General features: G+C 45.0%; 1 protein-coding gene across 3 annotated transcripts in view; it reads right to left on the reverse strand.

Moving 5' to 3' along the window:
• Positions 1 to 3,445: 3,445 nt before the first annotated feature.
• BLACAT1 (BLACAT1 overlapping LEMD1 locus) overlaps positions 3,446 to 23,360 on the reverse strand; it is a 60,021-nt gene continuing 40,106 nt past the window's right edge. The window contains exons 2-7 of one of the 3 annotated variants that reach the window (XR_010916920.1): positions 19,379 to 19,461; positions 17,360 to 17,589; positions 14,932 to 15,085; positions 14,247 to 14,363; positions 12,224 to 13,440; positions 3,446 to 5,037 (exon numbers count right to left, since the gene is read on the reverse strand). Coding sequence is in view for 1 of the 3 variants with exons in the window: in XM_067531779.1 (XP_067387880.1) it covers positions 14,944 to 15,045 (102 nt within the window). In the remaining 2 variants the exon portion in view is untranslated. The other 2 variants (XR_010916919.1, XM_067531779.1) reach the window with 2 other exon arrangements.

Below are 23,360 nucleotides of genomic sequence, written 5' to 3' on the forward strand. Positions count from 1 at the left end.
TCTTTACTGTCATCCCTCCCTGCATTTCCCCCCCAATGAGTAATAAAGGAGTTAAAATGGTGTGTGGAAACGTGTGCCAAAGCCCATACTACTTATTCCTATAGCTCCATGGCATTTTGCAGACATTTAAGAAGGTCTCTGCCCCGAGGTCCCAATCCTGCAGTCCTTACTTAGACAAAACGTCCATTGATTCAAAACAGAAGGCTCTAACAGTCTGATCCTGAAGGCCTTCAGGTGTGGAGTTAACAACAGTTCTTAGTGTTAAGAGCTGGCACTATTGGGCCCCAGATTTGTAACATTGCCTTATGGAACTTTCAGTCGAAGATTAGGTACCTGAGTCCAAGATCAGGATGAGATGATACATTCCAGAAAATTGTCCAACCCACTCAAATCTGAGGTAAACCGGGGTTGTTGTTGGCCAACGTTTTCTCTCACCTCTTGCAGTTGGCCAATGCACCACTCTGCTGCCTCCCTGCACCTCAGAGGTAGCTGCATTTCAGTGGTGCAATGCGTATATAGTTTCTAAAGTGCTTTGGGATCTTTCGTCATAAAAGCTACTGCATAAAACATTATTATAACTGCAACTGTTGAAGCTTACTGTTGCTTTTACCATGACACTTTCCATCTCCTTTTTGCATTAGCTGATAAATAACTTTGCAGTGGCATTTGCCTGTCCTGTCACTATTTAGTTACTTACTCTGTCTATTTTGGGCCAAATCCTGCAAATGCCACCAGTTGTAGGCCAGTATTTTCAAAAGGGATTAGTGATTTTGGGAGCCCAACTTGAGACATTTGAAAAGGGTCTGATTTGCAGAAAGGATCCACAAAAAGAGGCACCCAAAAGCACTAGTTGCTTCTGGAAAGTTTGCCTACAAGGTTTACTGCTGAGCCCTTCAAGCCCTTATGCACTTTGGACTCTTTTACCAGTTAATCTGATTTCCCCTTTCACAATGTCCATCTCTTTCTTCTGTCTGAAACAGGATTGCACTCTATGCTTATCTCACTCCTGCCGCTTGTTTCCGCTTGACATTCCTGCAAATAATATTATTCCCCCTCCAGCCCCATCTTCCTCTCAGCAAATACAAACCCCACTTTAAATCCGAGCCTGTCTTCTCCACATCACGCGGAGCTTGTTGATCAGTCGTCTGGCTGCTGTGGAGAGTGGGAGGTTTTACATTGTCTGGCTGAACAGTGACTCCTGACAGTGTCTGAATCCTACCCAGACGGGGACTGAGGAATGTCCTCTAGGTGGCACCCTCGCATCCTGTCTCTCAGCCTGTCTCCAGCCCACACAGAACCCAGCAATGAAGAATGCGAAAGGAAAACAGCAGAACATGCCATTCACATATTTACATCAAAACTGTCAAAATAGTTATTTTTAAGCTGGGCTCATCTTGCTGCTGGTTTAAAACTAAACAGAATGGCTGCGTCATTCCCGGAGGAGCTCCGTGTGCAGCGCCACTGGTGTAAAAGAAAGAAAGGATCCCAGCTGCCCCAGCATTTGCGGGGTGGGTGGGATGAGACTCCCCAGATCCAAACCCCCTGAGTAGGTGGTTCTGGGAGGGATCCCAGACAGAAAGGACCTATTTTTGCAATTTGGATATGAACAAGGTGGCAGAAATCTCACTGATCTTAGGAGGTTTACACCATTCGGGCCACACTCCAGCCCAAGCAGTTGCGATATTTCGGTGCTATTTGACCCTCACCTAACTCATGGGCTTTGAACACCAAGCCCCGGACAAATCCAGATCCAAGCCCCATCTATAACAAATCAATTGTCTTTCTCATTCCAATCTCATTTTTCAAAAGCAATTTTTCTGTGATAGCGGCCCATATTAACTATTTATTTTTGTACATGTCTGCAGCATGGTCTACCTTTCTAGCTGTCAGGGCTGTTTCCGTGGGACCCTTTTCACTGACTTCGATGGGATCAGATCAGACCCTCCGTGCATTGTACAGTGGAGCCTGCACTAAGGGCTCATCTTCACTAGGCCGCCCCCAGGTTCTTCTCACGTGACCAAAGTTTCTAGTACAATTTATTCAGTTTTTAAAGACCCACCTTTACTAGATGGATAGTTTTTGCTGGATGCTTGTCTATAGAGAGAAGCAGTATGGATTACTGGGTAGTACACTGGCACTCAGGAGACCTGCTTTCTAGTCCTGGCTTTGGTCTGCTGAGTGACTTTGGGCAAGTCACTTCATTTGCTCTGTGCCTCAGTTTCCCCATCTGTAAAATGGGGGTGATGAAATTGATCTGCTTTGGGATCTAGATTTTTGTAGTCCTTGAAACGAGTGACATTTGGCAGGATCCTTATTTGTCTTGTTGCAAGTCCTGCTACTCTATTTTTAGCTCTTCTTACATTTTTCCAGGAAGCTGCTGAAACACTAGTCTGGAACATGGCAATATAGGGCTGTGTCTTTTTCTCTCATGTGGAAGAAACCCCACAGGAGGTTCCTTGAAAAGCTCTCTGGGGCTTAGTTCTCCCTCTTGAGGCATGACCCACTTTTGCGTCTTTTGTATTACTACTGTTGTTTATTATTTATTATTTGTGTGGCAGTAATATCTAGAAGCCTCAGTCATAGACCAAGCTGTACAAAGGCAGAATAAAAAATAGCCATGGATACGTCCAAAGTGGCTGTAAATGCTACCTGACTGGAATTCTCCACTCACAGAAGGCCTGATCCAAAGGCCAACAGAATTCAATGGGCTTTGGATCCGGTCTTTACGCCAGTGGTAGCATTTTACACCCACTTTGCACAAAATAAATGGTTAAATAAGGTACAAGAGAGTAGAAAATCCAGGCCCATGGAGTTTCCAGTGTATCTGGGGGCTCGGGAAGTGGGCAGGCCTTTCTGATTCTCAGATGCCCCAAGATGCGTGGGGAAACCCCACAGAACTGGAGGCATCCTTGGAAGAGTAGAACCTCTGTAGTGGTCCCCTGGGGCCTCTTGTCCACTATGGTACAGGTACAGTTCCCTCAAAATCCAAACTAGCCACTTCCAAAATGCCCCCCAGTGTTGCATTGCTCTACCAAATACACAGCGTGCGAAGGGGTGTTTCTTTGCACAACTTGGCCTACATACACAACAAAGGTTGCGACCTCTAGGTTTAATGTTATCTGCCGTTAATTTGATTGAGTGACATCTTATTTCATTTTCACACAGATCAGGATAATAAGGAGCTACCGATCAATTTTGACTGTAATCTTAATAACCCCGTTGGCACTGTCTTTAAATGTTCTCCTTTCAACCTTACTCTTTGCATATTCTTTCCCACCATCAGTAAGTGCCTCCTTTGCACTCCGTTTGCTTGGTTATGTTTGCAATAGCCTGTCAGTGACAGCCCAGCTGTCATGTCAATTCATTGATCTCCGTAATAATAAAGAAGCATCAGCAACATGGAAAACGTAATTAATCTACTGCAAAGGGATTTTATAAAGTCTCTTTATTTACAGCAATTAACATACCTCCTTCCCTAGTCATGCTTTTACAGTTAGAACAAGAAAGTGCTTACTCCAGGTGCATAGATTTCAGAGACATACAAAAGAACTGAAACAAAGCCAATTAGCTGCTTCCAAAAATGGGACTAGTCAGTAAAGAAAATTAATCAGCGGGAGGCAGATCAGAAGGTAGGTATTTCAGTGCAAGATACAGACATGATATGCGTCTGTAACTTATAGTACAGTCTTGTAAACTAGATATGTCACAGCAGAAGTAACTGGGCTTCATGCCTACACAGCCCTAGGATACCTGTTACATGTATAAAGAAAATCACCTTGGTCATTATCATATATGAGAGTTTTACTGATCTGATTCCAGGACGGTTTTCCAAGTCCAGCTATCAATGCTGGAGTGAGTGTGCCAGATCCTCCCACTACACTGATTTACACCAGCTGAGGATCTGGCCCTGTGTTTATATGGCTCAATGCTGGAAGGTATCCTCAGTACTTCCCGCAAGATGCAGAGGGTAGCTTCAGCACCTGTTGAAGTCAGTGGAAACCGGGAGGCAAGCAGCACCTTGCAGAAAGCATTCAGCCCCTGGCAGGGTCAAGCCAGTCTATGAAAGTTGAATTGCACAGCACCATTGCCTTACCAATGGTTTCTCCCACAAGGCTTGTGTGATCTGTATGAAGGGTGTATAAGGCTAGCGGATCAAAAAATACTGTACAAAGTATGTGGGAAAACATCAACAAGGCTTCAGTTCTGCAATGTGATATATGTGGGCAGACCTCTGTGCCAGCATTGTTGTCCCATTGAAGTCAATGGGGCTTTGCAGGGGTGCAGAGGTCTGCCCCCTTAAATTGCATTGCATTGCAGGTCCGGGACTAATTAATCTCTGCAGATGTGACTGGTTTTAAAGAAAACCCCCAAAGAAACAGATCTTCTATCACCACTAAATTTATTTCCCTTTGCATACTGAATTCGGCTGTACCTTTGGTAAGCCAGTGTCACTCATTAAAATGCAACCTGATAATTAATCATACAAAATTTGTTTCTCAGTCCTGTTTGAAAAGCCTCCAGCTTCAAACAGGAACAAAATTCTAGAAAACAAAGTGACTGTTTGGGGATTTTTAATACAATTGCATTTTCACAGGCAGTATGTATGGGGGAGGGATTAAGCAAGCAGTTTGAGAAAGGAGAAAGCAAAACATGTCATGTACCAAAAATACCCTTATCTCTAGACATCTATAAAATCCATACTCTAAAGCATGTGCTCTAAAAATTATTACAAATCTTTTTCTTAGATAGGAAATATACCAGAGAGTGAGTGATCTACTTTGCATGTTTATATGCTCTCCTATTAACAAGTTTCACACTTATTTTTCTTCTTAAATAAGCAGTACTTTACAAGAAGATTGCATGGCTTTTTAAAGACACCCATTTACCATGCAATAATACAAGAAGCTGACCTGGTCCTCTGTCTTTCCAAAGTAGAGAAAAGTCATTTATCCTCATCTTGAAAAACAGACTAAAAATAGCTGGTTTCTATGGCTACTGAAGCTGGGAGACTCCTGAGGAAAGTGTCTGGTTAGGTCCCTTTTATGATGGAATCCAGACAGTGAAAGGAAAAAGGACAAGAGGGAGACACTTAATACATTGCAAAGACAGTCCTGTACCTTTAAATATGTGGGTAAATGTACATTTCACTGGAGAACAATAAAATTACATTAGGGGTGAATTAGGTCCACTGTATTTTAGGACCCAATCCAGCAAAGCTCTTTAGCACGTGCTTAAATGTAAGCATATGCTTTGCTGGGTCAGGGCCTTAGCGTTGAATCTTCTGTGATAACATCCTTGCTTTGTTCTGCTTTTTATTTGCATGCCTTTCCACTAGAGATGGGTCTGAGATACCCCAACATCCCCAAACCTGGGGGAAGTTTTGGGGTGCTTGGATCCAGGGGGTTGGTTCAGGCCCATCTCTATAGTATACATATTTTTGGAGACACTTGAACACACGGACAGACTCTCTGCATTTACACCAGCATAAATGAGAGTGAAATTTGACCCTATATATAAATCTATACATATAATAAACTTCATAGCGAGGATTGTTTTATTATCAGTGGTTTAAGACCATGAGTATGTTACCCATGTGGTCACCCTGCTTTACAAGGTGGCTGTGCAAATTATACACAGATACATTTAATAAATACACATTGTATTGAATCAACTCTTTTTTACCCTTAAAGAAGAGATACAAATAACAGCTCCCATCCTGCAGTATTTGCTCAGAGCAAAATTCCTGTTTAGCGCAACAGAAAGGACTGCAAGATATGGATCAGGAAAGCTATTCTGCTGATGGGGCGGTGGGGGGGAAAGGGCCAAGATTTTCTAAAATGACTAGTGATTTCAAGTGCCCATCTGGATGCACCTGAAAGAAGCCTGATTTTCAGAAAGAGCTGAGCACTCTGGAAATCAGCACTCTTTAAAGTGGCTCAAGTTGGGGACCCAAAATCATAGTCACTTTTGAAAATATTGGGGGACCATGTCAGTATGGAAAATGGAAAGTATCATATGGGACAGTGGTGTGCGGATGTCTGATTTCTTTCCTGTGCATAATCATAAAGAGCAAGATAATTGGGATCAACAGCTCAACAAGGGGGAGTAAAGTGCATTTAAAAAACGTAATCCTACCATATCACCCTAGAAAACACGTAAGTGCAAGAAAGAAAAGGGCATCTTTGGTTAGACAATCTTAAAAGAAATTGGACACACTCTGGAATGCAGAAATCACTCTGGCAATAAGAAACAGAGCACTGATACTTTTCCAATCCAATTAAATGCCAAAAGCTTGCATTTGCAAAGTGTTCCGGTGAAATGAAGACTTAGTTTCTATTGTGGAGTTAAAAAAAAAAAAAGATTCTAACTTGATATATTATATATACGTGGGTGTCTGTATCAGATTAGATTAGTTTATGTTCCTGTTCTTCTTGCACATCTTCAGTAAGACCTCCAGCAACATGTTACATGACAAGAGTTCAAGCTGCAGCTTTTTTCTTGGCTTCACTCCTACGATTTGTGCATATTCTGTACCCTTCCAATTCACTGCACAAACATTTTCTTCATCTTAAATCAGTGCAGTGAATGTTTCCTTGGCAAGACCACCTCTGTCAAGAGATCATCTGCCGATAAAAAACAAAACAACTTGGGATAAAGCCTCGCCCCTCACCCCCACCCACACACAATTTTTCAGTCCCCTACCCAGTTATTGTCATGCAAATAAAATTCTGGAGACTCTCCAGCTCCAAAGTAGACCAATATTTACAAAAAGGCTACACTGCGTCTGTTGGAAGTTAACCCAAGGCAACACTGGTTATTTTTATCACTAAAGCTGTTTCTCCCTGCACTACAACATCAGCACTATTACAGACTCTGTACTGTTAGGATCAAGCATTGCTGATTTTCCTTTTAATTTCAGAAGCCGTTTTGGGCCACATCCTCCGCTCTAGTACATTGGTATCATTGGAGCTATGCTGATTTACACCAGTGAAGCATCCGGCCCTTTGATTGAAAGAAGTTTTGCCAACTGCTCAGGAAGAATTGGATGTGGAAAGGGACTGCATGTTTGGTTTCCTAAATTCCCATGATCACATCACCTTGCTAAGTTCATAGGTCCCAACTGGGTCATCTGAAAAGCTAGTCATGGGCAAGGGCTGCAGGCAACCAGTGGGGTGTATAGCAATGGAGTTTCACACGTCAGTGCTTGCTGCATTGCAGAAATGAGCAGATTTGCCTGTTTCAAATATATCCTTCCATTCTCATTTAGAGAAACTTGGATGGTTTCCTTCACTGTAATAGGATTAAAGATGGATTATTTCTGGTGGGAACAAATGCATCTTTCAGGAGCATAACATTCATTTTCCTGAGGAACAATTATGGTAGACCTCTTCTCTTTGAAACTGTTCCGGGGAGTTATGTTACAGCTCAGACTCCTGTTTTAATGGGAAGAATTATACACAGACTCTGGCATGGATGGGAGAGATATTAAAGCAACTGTGTAATAAAAAGAGAGAAATAATTGTACATTTCTACAGCACCCTTTCATCTCAAAAAATCCAAAAAAAAGCTTCACCGGGACAACTGCGAGTCAGGACGCCCAGGTTATTTTCCTGCCTCTTCCACTGGCTCCCTGAGTGGCTTTGGGCAGGTCACTTCCCTGCTCTGGGCCTCAGTAGCATGGAGGTAATGATACTTCCCTTCCTTTGTAAAGTGCTTTGAGATCTATAGATGAATAGCTCTGTATAAGAGTTTATTATCATTATTGTTATTTATTCATTATTTATTATTATTAATTATTATGAAGATTCACATTTCTATAGCACCATGAAACACAGTCACCTCTGAGGTGGAAAAGTGGAAACCAGATGGACAAGCAACACAAACATGTTACATAAATGTGGGAACAAGTGGAAATTCTGGGCACTGAAACAAACCCCTGATATAAAAAATGCAAGGGGTTATTCAAGTATGTGGTGAGAAAGAGAGAGGGAGAGAACATTTATACTTTGACAAGAGCTGTCAGCTTTCCAGCCTTCAGTTTTGGAAGAGTCCAGTGTCCTAATAAAATGCTGCCAATGGGAAAAAAAATCTAACTTTTTGCCCACTGCAAACTTGAAATGTGGAAGTTAGTTGACAGCACCCACTCTCAGCCTGGACAGTTAGTAAAGAACAAATTGCTTGGAAATTCAGACTGTTGACAGGTTCTCTACAGAAAAGCGCTGTGCTGGAGTCTGGTGGGAAATGATGTATGGGTGAAGGAACCTTCAGCCATAAACCTAGAGGTCAAGTCATTATGATGGGAGAATCAAAAAGCGCCTCGAGCCATTTATGAGAACCACAGAGGTCAATCCAGGAGCAAATCATTTTGCTCAGAGCCACTGTGGATAACATATTATTACTTTGGGAGCTATCTATCCATGTATATGGAACTTGCTCTTTAAAAATAACTACAGCTTGCGCTTTTAAACATTCATATCGTACTTGGGTAATTTATTGCAGTTTTAATAATATATATGTGTGTTTGTGTCTCTCTGTCTCTATACATTTTACATACTTTATTCATCAATGCCTAGCTAGGAAGGTCTTTGCTGGAGGCAGGAGCAATTCTAGACATGAGATAAATTCAGCAGCCTACATTATACATTCGATAGGTTACTGTATTGTCCTGGAAAGATCCCCCTCCTACTTCCAGACCAGATTTTGGAACATAAGAATGGCCATACTGGGTCAGACCAATGGTCCATCTAGCCCAGTATGCTGTCTTCTGACAGTGGCCAATGCCAGATGCTTCAGAGGGAATGAACAGAACATATAATCATCAAGTGATCCATCCCTTGTTGCCCATTCCCAGCTTATATCACAATAGAGAGAAAACCTCTGAAGCACCCTTCCCATTTTTTAGTAAGACCCATTTCAGGAGCATTTAATTAGTACTGTATAAACCTCCAGCCAAGCTGGATACATGCAATAAAGCTGTTAGCTCTTTACCTAAATGCTGAGTCTCAGGGTGTGTGTATTAATTTTGGAACCTTAACTATGAAGCTGTGATGGGTCCATAATCAAAGGCTCATAGCAGCCTACGTTCCACAACAGTAACCTTGGCTGTTCACCTAGCACTTCATGAAACAATTAAAAAGTCACTGCACTGGGGAAAACATTAATATTCTTAGTTTACATGGGGTCCAACTTACTGAAAAGGAAACAGACTGTGATCATCTGCAAATCTCCTGCCACTGACTTCGACCCAGAGGAATTTGGAAGGTCTCAAGGACTTGCTGCCAACTGACCTTCAGCTGGAACCAACTCCTGCTGCCAGAATAACTTCTATAGCCTATGGTTGTGTTGAACAGGGGCAGTACCCACACAGACACTGGTCCTAAACAGGGACTGGATGTGTGTCCAGTCCATCGACACCAAATGCACATGCCTCTGCCACTTGCACTAAAGAGTTAGCTCATCTTGCTTTGTATAAGCAGAAGGCCAATAAAGATCCATGGAGAGATATAACTGCTCACCGTAACCAGTGTGTTACACAGTCATCTGAGCAGGAGGAGATGAGGCCAGCTGACCTTGATGAAAATGAATGGTAATGAGTCAAAACAACTCCACTCACTTTGCTCAGTGCAGAAAACAGCGTGAAAGTTCACATGGTGCCAAATGCTTCTTGCTGTGCAGAAACTCAGAACTGTGCTAGGATATATGCAGCTGTATCCTGGCTTTAGATCCGCATACTGGGCTCCTGTTAGCGTCAGTGGGAGCTTCACAGGCATATCCCAACCCAGAATATGGTGGTAGCCAGTTTGCTTTAAAAAACACATTTCCTGTTGCTGCCAACTTGCCGAATAAGAAGCTCATTTGTGATATTGGCAGCCGGAGATGCTCAGTGGCAGTGTTCATCCTCTGCATCACTTCTCCTTTTGCTTTGTTATGGGGCAAACAATCGGGAAGAATTTTAGGGCCAAATCCTGAAGTCTTTACTCTGAAAAAACGCCCAACCAAGGGGCAATATCCAGAGAGGCGCTGAGCACCGTCAGCTCTGTCTGGAGCCAATGTAATTGGAAAGTGTTCCATTCCAGTCAGGCTTTGACTCAGTGAAAGCTTTGCCTGAGTAAGAAACCCCAGAATTTGGCCTGTAATGTTTAATATTTACACACAGTCATTTGGAAAAACCTCCTAGGGGACTTAGATACCCAAACTAAGCCTATATTCCTTCTGCCACCATTGGAATGAGATGAAAACTAGACATGCCAATGTTCACTGAGAAAAAAAAAAACCTCTGGGCCATATACATCTGTCGTTTGACCCCAAATGCTTTCAGTCTTGGGTCCCTTCCCCATGCTTGATCCTTCATGTGCATGAACCAGACAGCCCCTTGTTTGAGTATCTCCGTCATGCTCCATGTGGAAAATACAGTGCTGCTCAGCATGTGAACTTTCCAGGCTGATTCTCTGAGCAAGATCAGGTGCAGTTTGACTCCTCGCTATGGTCTGCTACCAGCTGTTTCCTTTCTCTATATGTTCTATGAGCTACATGTTTTAAGTGACTCAACCATCTCCTAGAGCAACCCCGATTACTGGCACCCGACAAAGATTATTTAAAGCCGCTGAGTTCGTTGCTCTTCTTATACCCCAGAAAATGATCTTATGTGTCTCCTTTTATTGGTCATCCTTGCTGGGCAGAGGTTTCACGCTAAACCCTTTGGATAAAAAAATAAAATAATGGCCATGTTGGTTTTGGTAGCTGGCCAAACTAGCAAATCTTCCCAAAAGGGGAGCTTGTCACCAGCACACACTGCTCTGTTTGTCAAGCTCAAAGCTGGTCTCGCAGCAGCGATCTGAGCGCTGGAAAGGTCAGTGAGTTTTATAAGTGGGGAAAAGGATTTGTTTTCTGAGTTAGCTCAACTTATTCTTCTGGGGGCCAGATCCTCAGCTAGTGTAAATCTGCATCGCTCCATTGAAGTCACTGAGTCTACTCTGATTTACACCAGCCATGGATCTGGTCCCTAAAGATTTACCCATCTCCCCTTCTTAGAGCGCAGCAACAGACAATGTTCCTCAGAGACTCGACAGGGCAAGATTTTGCATCAGAGTTACAATATTAACAATCTTTGGCCCCACTCCCCTGGCGTAGGACACTCTGTGCCCCTGATTGTCCATGTCTGATCTTTACATAGAAACTGTGGTTTTGCCCCAGTTACTATTTTTTTGTTTGCTTGTTTAATAACATTGCCCCCAAAGCCTTTGGCTGGCTGGAGTGAAGGCCCCTTGAGGATCCCATGCAACGTGATTCAGTTGCTCCCCTCCCCAGCCTCCATCCACCAGAGTTAGCACATGACCTTCTCCCACCAGCCATCCTCTGTCCCACCCCAGTCTGAGGGCTGGGTTGTATGCCACCATGGGGATGGGGCCGGGGAGATGTATCCAGAACTGGTGCAATGGGTTTCTTGAGTGAGTTAGAGGAGCAAGTGAATGGAGGTTTTCTGCTACACAGGAGGAGGCAGGGAACCAGCAATTTACCCCAGCCAGGGGCATATTAAAAGGGGAGGCACCCCAATTCTCTAGGGGACCCAATGGGTTTTCACTCAGCACAAAGCAGTATGTAGTCCACGCCACTCAACCCTGAGCACAAGCAAGAAACCTCCCACTGGCACTGCCATCCAGAGATGACTGGGCTAAGAGGAAGCTCATGAGGGCTCCCTATAGCCGCCAGCTATGCACTACTGCCTGAGGCAGCCATTTTAAACCTCCTCCCCTTGTCTCCATGGCTACCATCGCAGCCTGTCTTGTTGGCAGCCTGTCTTTTTGACTCTGTCATGCACCCAGCTCAGGCCTTGCCACCAGTTCTCAAAAGAAGCAGCTGCCACCGTTTATTCTGACTGAAAGGGCCATGTGGCTACAAATGCTTGGTGGCCATCCTCATCGGGTATTCCCTCCCAGTCACCGCCACTTGAAGAGCAAACCTCTAGTCACCTCACAGGTTGCACATTTTGCAGGTGGCAGTAAAGGATTCAGGAGTGAAGGGGTTAAGGCTGCCTGAATTAAACAGTGCTGGGTCAGAGTGGCTAAATTTGGATCTGGATTTCCAGTGCCATGAGGCTGGGGGTGTTTGGAGCCGGGGGTTGGGTTCAAACCCATCTCCAACGCTACCACGTGAAGACCTTCCAGAGTGGGGTTCAAGGGCCTAATCCAAACTCACTGAAATCAAAGAGAGGGTTTCCACTAACCTCAATGTCTTTGGATCAGGCCACAAAACAGCCGTATTTTCTGGGATCCCCACGGACAGATGCTCGGGCTACTATAGGGTACCTGAAGAGGGGAGTCGATCTGTGACACCTCCTGAAAGAACAGCAGCGAGGGAGTTTCCATGTGGCTTTACCAACAGCCAAGGAGGGAGCAAACAGTGAGACCTTTGAAACTGCAGCACTACACTAACGCTAATGGCTATCCCTGGATTAGAGGGGGGCCGTGCCAGGAAAAAAGGTCAACTATTTGAACCCTGGCATTTTCCAGACTGTCAGCTGCATGAATTTCTTTGAGCGCACAGGCTCTTAGCCTGGGGGTTGTGAATTCAGTGAGTATCCGGACAGGTGTCAGAGGGTCAGGGCCATCCTGCCTTTCCCAGATTGTTAAATGGCTAGATGGGAAGAGGGCTCCCATTATGGGGAAGGTGGAGAACCACTGTTCTGGAGGATGCCTCCACGCTAGAGATGGACCTGAGCGCCAAAGCTGAGATCTGGGTTCCAGTCCCCTCCACACAGAGTTCAGGGATTTTGATTCAAGCCCATTATAGAAATGGGGCCAACTGCAAAATTCATTCCCATCATACACACATCATACACACATAAAGGGCAGGAGTCTGCTCTCCCACTGTGCTGATACCATTGACTTCAGTGGAGTGACTCCTGATTTGCACCGGTGCAAAAGGGAGCAGAATCAAAGCCCAGTGTGTTTGCACCACCTGCCAAGGGTTTCTCAATGCCGGCATCTAGCACATCCGAGCACCAGATACCGCCAGGGCGTTAGGAACTGCTTCTTGTAGACACAGACCTTTGCATGGGAGATACTAAAAAAACTCTACGGCTTGTTTATTTTCAGTAGACAGTGCAGCAGAGAGACAACTTAAAAACATGAAGCCGACTCCTGCTGCCCATTTACTCCAGGGAAACTGGGGGCAGGATCTGGGCCTTGATTTTGATATCTCCTTCAGAGTCTGTCCATGGGGACATATCCGAGCAAGACAAGGACAACTTTGTCGTGAATGAAACTTTCACCCAGCAAAGAGACTGGGACAAACTCTGTCTCTCTGCCAAAGATAGCTGGGGGGTCTAAGGCCAAACACCTTATCTGTGCAGAACCAACATAACAACCAAGATAATGCCTGTCTATGGCTCTTCTGGGAGGTCATTTCTGAGCTTCAGCTTTTTCCAAGCCAGGCAAGTCTCTAGGAAAGAAGAAGGAGGAGAAAAAAAAAAGAGAGACGTTGCAGGATAAACGTGTGAACACACATTAACCAGCTTCCACCGCAGGGATGAGCGAGCCCATCATTCACATCCCAGGGTCACCTCCTCCTGCCGGGACACCTTCCCGAGCTCATCTATCAAGCCCTGTGGGAGGACTGCACTGAGCAAGACAACCTCCCCTTTGGGAATGTGGGAACTGGACTCCCTGCTCCTCTCCCTTGCCCCAGTCATGGCTATTGCTGCTAACAAGAGCTGTGTGCCGATGGTTAGATGATCCTGGCTGGAATTCCCTCTGCTACAATAAACAAGAACATCCCACCAAAGCCAAACTGGCTCCTTTCAGGTCCCCTAAGAAGTTGGCTTTCCCCTTATGGATGCCATAGGGGTTATGATACAGGGAAAAGAGGAGGAAACCAAATTTATTCAGGTGCAAAAGGCATTGTATAACTGACTCCACTTCGAGCAACAGAGCATTTGAACCCAAGACCTTCAATACTGAAAGCACAAGCAGCTGCCACTTAGGCTAAAGAACTAAGCCATTAACTAGAAGCAGCAGTAGAGTCGTAAACCTCTTCTATGGCCCACTCACTAGAATGGGACAAAGTTCCCCAGTCTCCTAGGGGAGATCACAGTTCAAGCTGGTCAAGAATTTCTCAGCAAAACTTTGTTGAAAAAAGCTGATTTGTCAAAAGCAAAAGTGTTCACAAAGAAGAGCTCTGTGTAAGCTCCAAAGCATGTCTCTCTCACCAAGAGAAGCCGGTCCAATAAAAGATATGAGCTCACCCACCTTTCTCATGAAACAGGGTCAGTTTCGACACATCTCCCGGCTCAAAAATGTTTGGAAAAAAGTTTCAGCTTTTCAAAGGAAAATTACTTTTTGTTCAGAAATTTTAGTAAATTTAGACTAAAAAAAAAAAAAAAAAAAAGAGAGAGAGAGAAGGTTAAACGGGAAAGACTTGAAACGGAAACAAAACGTTCCAACTGATCTGAACTGGTTTCTCCTCCCCCTCAGTTTTTCAGGTAGTGGAAGTTATCAAGATTTTGATTTTTCATCCTGATTCAGGACATGAAAACATTTTGAAATCTCAAAAGTTCTCATGGAACAGGAGCCCTGTTTCCTGTACATCCCTGGTTGCACTTGGAGGGTTAACAATTGACAATCAAGTGTAGGAAACTCAGCTTCCCCTTTAGGTGTTACGTGAACATGCTGGGGGTCCTTCTGGCCCAGGCTTTGGAGCATCTGTCCCTCACCCCTCACCCCCCTGTGCACCCAGCAGTGCAGCAGGGAAGCAAACTAAGCAGCTGTGATGGGGGCCTCTCTGGATGGAACTTCACGGTGACAGAGGTCAGAGAGCGGAAATGGGACTGATACTCCATGAGGCGGGATTTTAGTCAAAGGATAAAAGTGTCATACCAAGTTCAAACCAGGGCTGGGATTCAGTAATGAGAATGAGCAGGTAAACGTGATACACCTAGGACAAGTCTCACACTGACGTCTCCTGCTCCGCGCTGGCCTCTTCTTTTTTCCTCTTCATCTTGCAGAAGCCATGAAGCCCGCAGAAGCAAGCGAATGTGAACTGGGGCATCCCTTGTGGAAAGTTAGGCTCAGGCACATCCAAAGGTAACCTACAGGGAGGGGCGGGGAGAGGAAGGAAAGAGAGCGTTTTTTAAAATCAGAGCAGCTCTTGCTGATGGCTGGGAAAGAAGGTGGGCAGGGATGGACAATTACAGCCTTCCTTTGCAGGATAGACTTCCCCCTCCCCCTCCAGTGCTGAATTTCCTGTCTCAAGCCTTCTCCATGTCAGATGCCCCCCAATCACATTCTCCAAACTTTTCCTTTCCAGTAAAAAAAGAGGGGGGTTGAACCAAACACAGGCTGCCTGTACAAGCCTGTGAGCTGCAGTTCCCACATGCACAGAAACATAGATAACTTGGACAGTCTGCTAGGCTAATGCATATTACAGGGATGGTAAGCTTAGGTTCATTGGGGTGTTCTAATAAAGCTTAGCGATATAGACCCAGCAACCGCATTTAATGAGAAGCAGCTGATATCAAAACTCAGTGACTTCTTGTCCATTTTGAGTGGATAAAACCATGCCCCAAAGCACCGCCCACATTATGGAGTAACAGCTCTAACAGCTGCAAAATGGAATTATGCAAACAAAAGCCTGAAAAAAAAAAAAAAAAGATATGGAAGGGAAAAAATAACATCTGAAGTCAAACCCACCTGCGCTTTCTTCCTGTTTTAATTTTTAACATTTCTAACTTTGCAAATGACCCGATCTAGTTTTGCCCTGAGAAAGAGGGGAACAATGATTGAAATGCTCTAAAGCAAGAGTCTTCAATACTACATTTCTATGGCTCGGTCAGTCTAATCTCTGAAATACAGAGTCCTGAAGGAAACCTCAACAGGCCCCTCTCCCCTACCTCAGCAAGGAAGGCAGTGTGAGCTGGCATACAGGGTGCGGGTTTGGAGCCTGGGCTCTTCCAGTTCTGTCACTAAATTACTCTGTGATCTTGGGTGAGTCACTTAACTCCTCTGTCCAATGGAGATAATGACACGCATCTAAGCATTGAGATCCACACATGGGAATTGTTACACAAGTTCTAGCATTAGCTCCAGAGGACCAAGCATTACCCACAGTGGTTAGCAATGAATCATACCTTCTGACGCTGGTGAGTTACCAAGAGAGACAGGCCTGGTTCATGCACCCTGTAGCTTTGAGGCAATTCAGAGCTGGACCTGTCTGTCTCTAACTTACATGGCGACACTTAGGAGAAAAGTAAGGACAAAATCTTTAACTGCATTGAATTAAACTGAACATGCTGGGCCAAGTGCTGCTGTTAAGCCCTGAGCCGCCGATGCCTTTGAGCAGGCACGTATTAAGGAGTAGTCCCCTTAAATATGTGCTCAGGAGATTTGTTGGTCGGGTTCTGAGTGAGTGCCGAATAAGTCCATCGAGTGAGAGCAGGATGTGGCCCAAAGGAGATTTTGCAAGAGAAATGGCAAAAATATTGCTTAAAAAAATCCTTTTGGCATGTGACCCCACCCCTTCCCAGCCCCGTGGTTACAAACATCCCGAGCTGATAGTTACCCCAATAGAAAGGAGAGATTGCATCTTAGATCCCACGTGGCCTGGCTGCTTGTCGGTAGCTCGGCTGGCTGTCAGGGAGCCATGCTAAGCTGCTCAAGGCCATGGAGAATGTTTGACTGACCTTCTGATTTCCAACACGGCCATTCAGAGCCTTCAACTCCCCAGCACTGTCATTCCTATGCGGCAATGAACATTACATCCCTCCCACCCAGTAACCTGGGAACCAGAGCACAGCTACCCAGTGGGCTGACTTTATCCTCTGGGCTTTGTCTTTCCAATCAGAGTCCAGCTACTAATATAGAGCAGACAGCAGCCACGGGACAGAGTCCCTTTAACACACTTCTCCGGCTGCCCACCTCCACCCACCTTCCCCTTCGTTTGACAGCCTTCTGTGTACCTGTCTGGCCGGCTCCCCAATTAAAAAGGCCCCACTGCTACCTGCGGGGTTCACGAACAACGGCAACGGGATCCTTAATGAGGCTTCCCGTCTGCAGGGTTTCTTAGCACAGCGGCAGTTCTGTGCGTCTCTCTGTGTGCTGCCGCTTTTTATTATAAGCCCGCAAAAGGGTCTTCTGAGGTAACAGCTGGCAGAGAGCAAAGTGCCACTGGGCAAAGCCGTCTGAAGGCTAGATATGCTGCTCGCTTGTTAGCTGTCTCCGCTCTCTCAGTGCAGCTACACTCTGTGACTTTACGTGGCAGAAAGGAACTCTCTGCAGAACCAGTCTGGTGTACTTGGAAACCCGCAGTGAGAGAAAGAGCCAGTGAAAATGCCTTGAGCACTTTACACTGATGTAACTGCACCCACCTCTGTTAATGCTGATTTACGCCAGCGTAAGCAAGCAGGGAATCAGGCTCAGCGACCCTACTTCAGCACCTATTGCAGACCGTGGTCCAAATTCTGTCCTTCAGGCCTGATCCAGCTGCCGTGAAAGTCACTGGAAAGGCTCCCATCTGACTTCCAGGGCAGTACTGTCTGTGCGATCTCAGCTGACGTCGGTGAGTGTAAATTTGGCTCATCAGAAGCCAGATGGAGCCCTGTGTTAGAGTCAACGATAGAGATATATCTCAGCTTTGGGGGCGGTCAAAATCTGGATCCAGATTCACATTTCTCAGCATACATTTTATGCGGGTATAGCTCTACCAAGGTTCCTCCAGGAACCCAGGCGTACTGCAGAACTTCAGGACTCTGAAGATTTTAAAACTACTTAACAGAGTTTTACTACCTGCATCTAAAAGGGGACAAAAGGAGGCGAACCTGCTTTGGAGATATTTAAAAACCCAGAGGCCAGATCCTCAGCTGGTATAAAACAATGTAACTCCATTGGAGTCAATAGTAGTAAACTGATTTACACCAGCTAAGGATCTGGTTCTCAGATATTAGGGAAAACAAAATCCAACCCATAATATCCATCTGAACTAGGCCCTGGAAATGGTACCCTCTTGAAAGTGCAGTCGTGGGCATATGTCAGGAGTAACAATCCTTCCCACCATTTCTAGGGAAATGGGGCCCTGCGACAATTGCCAGGGAAATTTCCAGACACACTGTCAGAATAAAAATCTGAAGTCACAGTGCAATGAACCTGCTACCTTGCTACTGGGTGTTTTCTTTGCACCCCGGCTGGGCTAGAGGGAAAGAATCTAGCGATATTCACCACTCACGTAAAGAACGTAAAATTAATTGCAGCGTGAGGAGTCGTGACCATTTATGCCAGTGATGAATTTGAGCTCAAATACTGTAGGGCCCAATTCTGCCCCACCAGAGTAACCCCATTGAAGTCAATGGGACTTTGGGCCTGAGACAAAGTCCACTGAAGTCAGTGGGAGTCATTTTCCAATGACTTCAGTGGGCTTTCAAACCTGCACCATAAGGTATTACTCAATGGGCCAGATTCTGATACCTGACGCTACAAATAGCCCAGTGAAATCCAGGGTACGGCCCTTTGAGTAATGTATTATTCAGTGCAGGCAAGGCTACCAGAATCGGACCCAACGTGGGGAAGTATGGCAGGACCAGGCCCTTCCATTGTTACCATTTAAAATGCTTTTACAAGTCAGACTGGTTTCCCACTATCTCTGCCGCTTGTTTCCAAATCTTTCAGCTTGGACAATGAAACTTGACAGCTCGCTTCTGTTCATCACTAGTTTCTATTTGTTTTTCTCATGCACAGCACAGTTGCCTTTCCAAGTCTGCAAGGAAATGTTAGACTTTAAGAAAAATGAAAATGGGATCTTCTCGGATTTTAACATTAAAAACCCACGAACATTTGTTGAATATTATTAATGTATCAAATCTATCCCTGGTGTAAATCTGTGCAAACCAGCAGAGTCACCCCAGTGCTAAATTCAGCCCATTATGTCTTGTAAAACTCGTTGGAGTGCATTTTGCACCCAAACAAATGGTTTTTATTGATATAATAGTAGCACCTAGAGGCCCTTTTGTGCTAGGCACTGTACATACATGGCAAGAGACAGTCTGCCCCAAAGAGTTTACAGTCTAAACAGACAAGGGGGAAGGAGGGAATGAGAAACAGAGGAGTGAAGTGACTTTCTTAAGGTCACCCAGCAACTCAGTGGCAGAGCCAGGAATAGACTGCAGCCCCTGGACCACACTATATCTCTGGCCATGCTGCCACTCTACCATAAGTGTGGCTACAACAGGTAGATAGTGTGTCCTTTTATGCCCAGGCAGGCAGGCAGGTCGTATTAACAAAGGCTCTCTCCATTCTCTGGTCCAGCTGTGTTAATCTGGGCTCCCACATGCGGCCTGGGTAACATCATTCTGCCAGCATTTCTCTTTGCTAACTATCTGCCACTGCATACGTACCCACAATGAGCCAGCAGCTCACACCCGGCAGTGGCAAACCTGACATCACTGATAGGAAATCCTGACTCTAGCCAAGTGGCCACCTAGAAGGAAGTAAAGACAAGCTTTAATCAAGCTGAACCTGGAGATAACAAACATTTCACGTACGGTCTCTAATGCAGCCATGGAAGTTCCTGATGAACTGACATCTTCCTGCCCAGCAACGTGCTGGTATTTGCCATTAGTGCTCTGCCTCTCAGACCCATGGGCCAGGTCCGAAGGGAGGAGGAGCCTGATCCAAAGCCCATTGAGACTTGAGACTTTTCATTGACTATGATAGGTTTAGGATTAGGACACAGGGAGACAGTGGGCGAGATCCTCAACTGGTGTAAACTGATTTAGCTCCAGTGGAGTCCATGCTGATTTACATCAACTGAGGATCTGGCCCCGGGAGAGCTTCCAAAGGAAAACAGTGGTGGTAAAAAAGTAATGGCCGATATCAAAAGAAAGAGTCACCACAAAACAGCTCCTAAGTGGCTACCAGATACGATGTAGATGGACCCTGGCATGGCTTACGCTTCCCAACACAGCATCAGTCAGAGGGGAAGATGGCAGCTACGACAACGAATGAAGCCCACTTCTCAAGAATCCAGTGCACCCAGAGAAGCTGCTCAGGCCCAGCAAAGACATATTCCTGGTCCCTACACAGCCACCTGCAGTTCACTTCACAAGTCCATTTTAGGCCGAGACCCTTTCTCTCTCTGTGCTACACTTTGTCTGTTAAACAGGGGTAAATAATTACTTACCAGACCTCCCAGGAAGGCTTAACTAACCAACATTTGCAAAGCACTTTGGGGTCCTCACAAGAAAGGCGCTATGGAAAGTGCAGATGGTGCAGTGTGCGGCAGGCCTGTGTCAGGAGGACACTGAAATAGACAGCCACATTTCCTTACTTTAGACCTATGAGCAGGATCGCCCTGGTTCTCTGATATTTATCCTCCCAACACCCAACCCTTGCCACGCAGCATCACCGGGGGACCTTTCTCCTCGGACATTAGGGTTCCCAGGCCAGACTTACTTAGGTGGCAACACACGACCATCATCAGAACCTGGGCGGTCTGACTGACAGGACCCCAGCTTCCATTATGGAGCTATTGATGTCTTTAGGGAAACTTGTCGCATGGAGGCTTTTAAAAGTGACCCCTCTGCCTTCCATTCAGGGAGCAGACAATGATGAACGAGCCTGGAAGAATGGAGGCAAGCACAGCTGAGCCTAATGCTCCTGTTCTTCTTGAAAAGGTAGAAAAAGGATCTTGAAGGAGCAAAGAATAATTAAAAAATAAATGAACTAGCTTTGGTAGCAGTGACAGAAGCCCTGTTTGATTTGCAAGAGCTGGGCATGCTTCACAGAGCTCTGCTGCCTTTTTTATTCAAGGAAGAAGATCCTTTGGATAAAGCCCTGTGCAGCAGAGAAAATGCAGGGTGCATTAAAAATGTTAAGCCAGAGAATTCTCTTTAGTCAATTGCACAACCCCAGGCCCTGTTTGTCAATGTCACCGTGATGAATTGGGAGCTGTCTGAAATCAGCATGCTCACTTTAATAATGTCACTTTTTCTGAGTCCTAATAAATGTCTTTCTGAACCAGCTGGACAGAATCTATTCCTTAGCCCAGCAATTACTGATTTCACTGGGTTTTGCTTTTCAACCCTGGCTATTCTTAACAGCCAGGTCAGGCTGATGAAACGGGAAATCTTTATTTTAGCTTAGACCTTCCATGCTGTCTTTTCCTTTTCTTCTCAGTTGTACGGCAAGAGACAGTGTAATCTTGCGGTCAGAGCAAACGACTGGGACCTGGGACTTCTAGGCTTTAGTCCCATTCTGCCACTGACTCCCCATGTGGTCTTGAGGCAGTCGCTTCTCGTGGGGCTTGTCTGCACTGGGGATTGGTGCACCAGGCAAACCTCTGGGTATGTTGGTGCAACATGTCTACAGTAGGGGTTTGTATTAGTGCAAAAATTGATGTAACTACACAGGTGCAAAAATCCTCAGTATAACGAATCCTTCAATCTCCCCATATGTAAAATGGTTAATGTATTTTAGTTACCTCCCAGAGGGGGTTGTGTGGCTTAATGAATAAAGGTAAAGCGCTATGAAATCACGGTTAGAGAAGTGCAAAGGGACAAAATTCTGACGTGATTTACACTGGTTTAAATTGAAAGAAACTCCACTAAAGTCAGTGAGCCTGAATCACTGCTGCCCTGCCCCTTGTGCAGTAATTTACACCAAGCGTAACATGAGAATAAAATGCTACCATTGCATTCTGATAACATTTGACACCTACTTTATAATGATTTAAACAACAACGCAAGGTGCAGGGTGACAGTGAATTGGGCCTAGAGGAGTTATTACAGGAAGACAATGGTAAAACAAGAATAAGGGTGTCCACCTGGGGAGTTATACTGGTACAGCTGGTAAAATTTTCCCACATAGATAAGCCCTGAGGTAAGAATCTGATCCAGGATTTTATTCTAAGGGTACGTCTACACTGCAATAGAAGATGTGTACATTTGTTCCTACTGTTTATTCCTCCCTGGAAGTCATAGGACTAAATTCATCTACTCGTCAACTCTGCTACTGTCAGTTTGACCAGTCACCTGCATCTTGTGGTATCATGTAGCGTTACTCTTAAACTGGCTACGGTCATATCCACTGGGCTCTGCTTTGAGTGAGGAAGAATCAGGCGAACTCTCTTTTGACCTGGCTAAAAGCAGAGTTGCACTGAAAGAGAAGGTTTGTCCTGATGTGTCGCCGGCCCTTGAATTGGCATGGCAAAGGTTTGCACAGAAATTCTGAGGTGTCGATTCATGTGATTTTTATGCTGCTCCAATTTTGCTTGTCTGAGAAGTGTGATCAAATTAGCTTTTTATTCTCCCACTAGAAAACCAGTCACCTTTGCACTTTGAACTCCAAATTTCAAAGCTGCCTTTTGCCCCAAGCAAGACAATCCTTCCTGGGAAATGGGATCATTTGCAATGGAAATGGGTCCCGGTTCTTTGCACAAAATTTGTGAGGTGAGGCCAGTGCTCCTGTGAAATGACCTACTGCTGGAAGGTGCCATGTGATGGGTGCCATAGAAGGACCTGAATAGAATAAAATAGCTTGAAATGAAAGATGGAAACATACTCTCAGATTTCAAGTTGTTTCCCTTTCATCTCTGACCTTTATAGCCACCATTTTCAAATGTGACTAGTGATTCTGGGAACCCCATTTGAGACACTTTAGAGGGGTCAGATTAGTAGACAGTGCTGACCACTCATCCTCTGACAAAGAGGCCTCTTTCCGCTGTCTCATGTGTGGCACCCATAACCTCTTAAAAACCTTGGGCTTCCAATGTCCCGGAGTTGTGAGCAATGCCCCAGCAGAGAGGCCTATTTTAAGAGATTTATGACATATTTATTTTACACCATAGCTCCGTTCCAAAAGCTAGTGGACTCTGGAAAGCACAGATCTGGATTCAAATTTAGCTGGGTTGCTCTTTACAGTGGTAAACAAATCCAGTCATCTGGGTCTTTATTAGTCATGACAGCATACTGTGTTCTGTGGCCTTAAGAACTTAATGAAAATTACAGGGATAGAATCCAGAGCTTCCTTCTCCAAAACCTCGCACTTGAAATAATGAAGCATCTATCTCCCTGAGCTGTTAGCAGTACAGGGCCATACTGATTCTATCCAGGAGAGGGCATGGTGCACATACAAACCAGCCACTTCATTACACTGCTCTGTCTGCCACTTGTATCGCTGGCTAATTTTACCACCATATCCACATGATTTAATCTGTTTTTTACTTCCACGTCTAAAATTACTGGGGGGTTTTCCACACACCCGGGGTGCCTACCTCATTATAACCAACCTATACAACCCAATTAAGAGCAGCAACCTATAATGTACAGCTGGATACTTTTTTTTTTTTTTAAATAGAAGAGACCGGAAAAGGACTAAATC

Source organism: Emydura macquarii, unplaced genomic scaffold, assembly GCF_026122565.2.
Source record: "Emydura macquarii macquarii isolate MOO-44397 ecotype Brisbane River unplaced genomic scaffold, CSIRO-AGI_Emac_v2 contig_3220, whole genome shotgun sequence".
NCBI lineage: Eukaryota > Metazoa > Chordata > Testudines > Chelidae > Emydura > Emydura macquarii.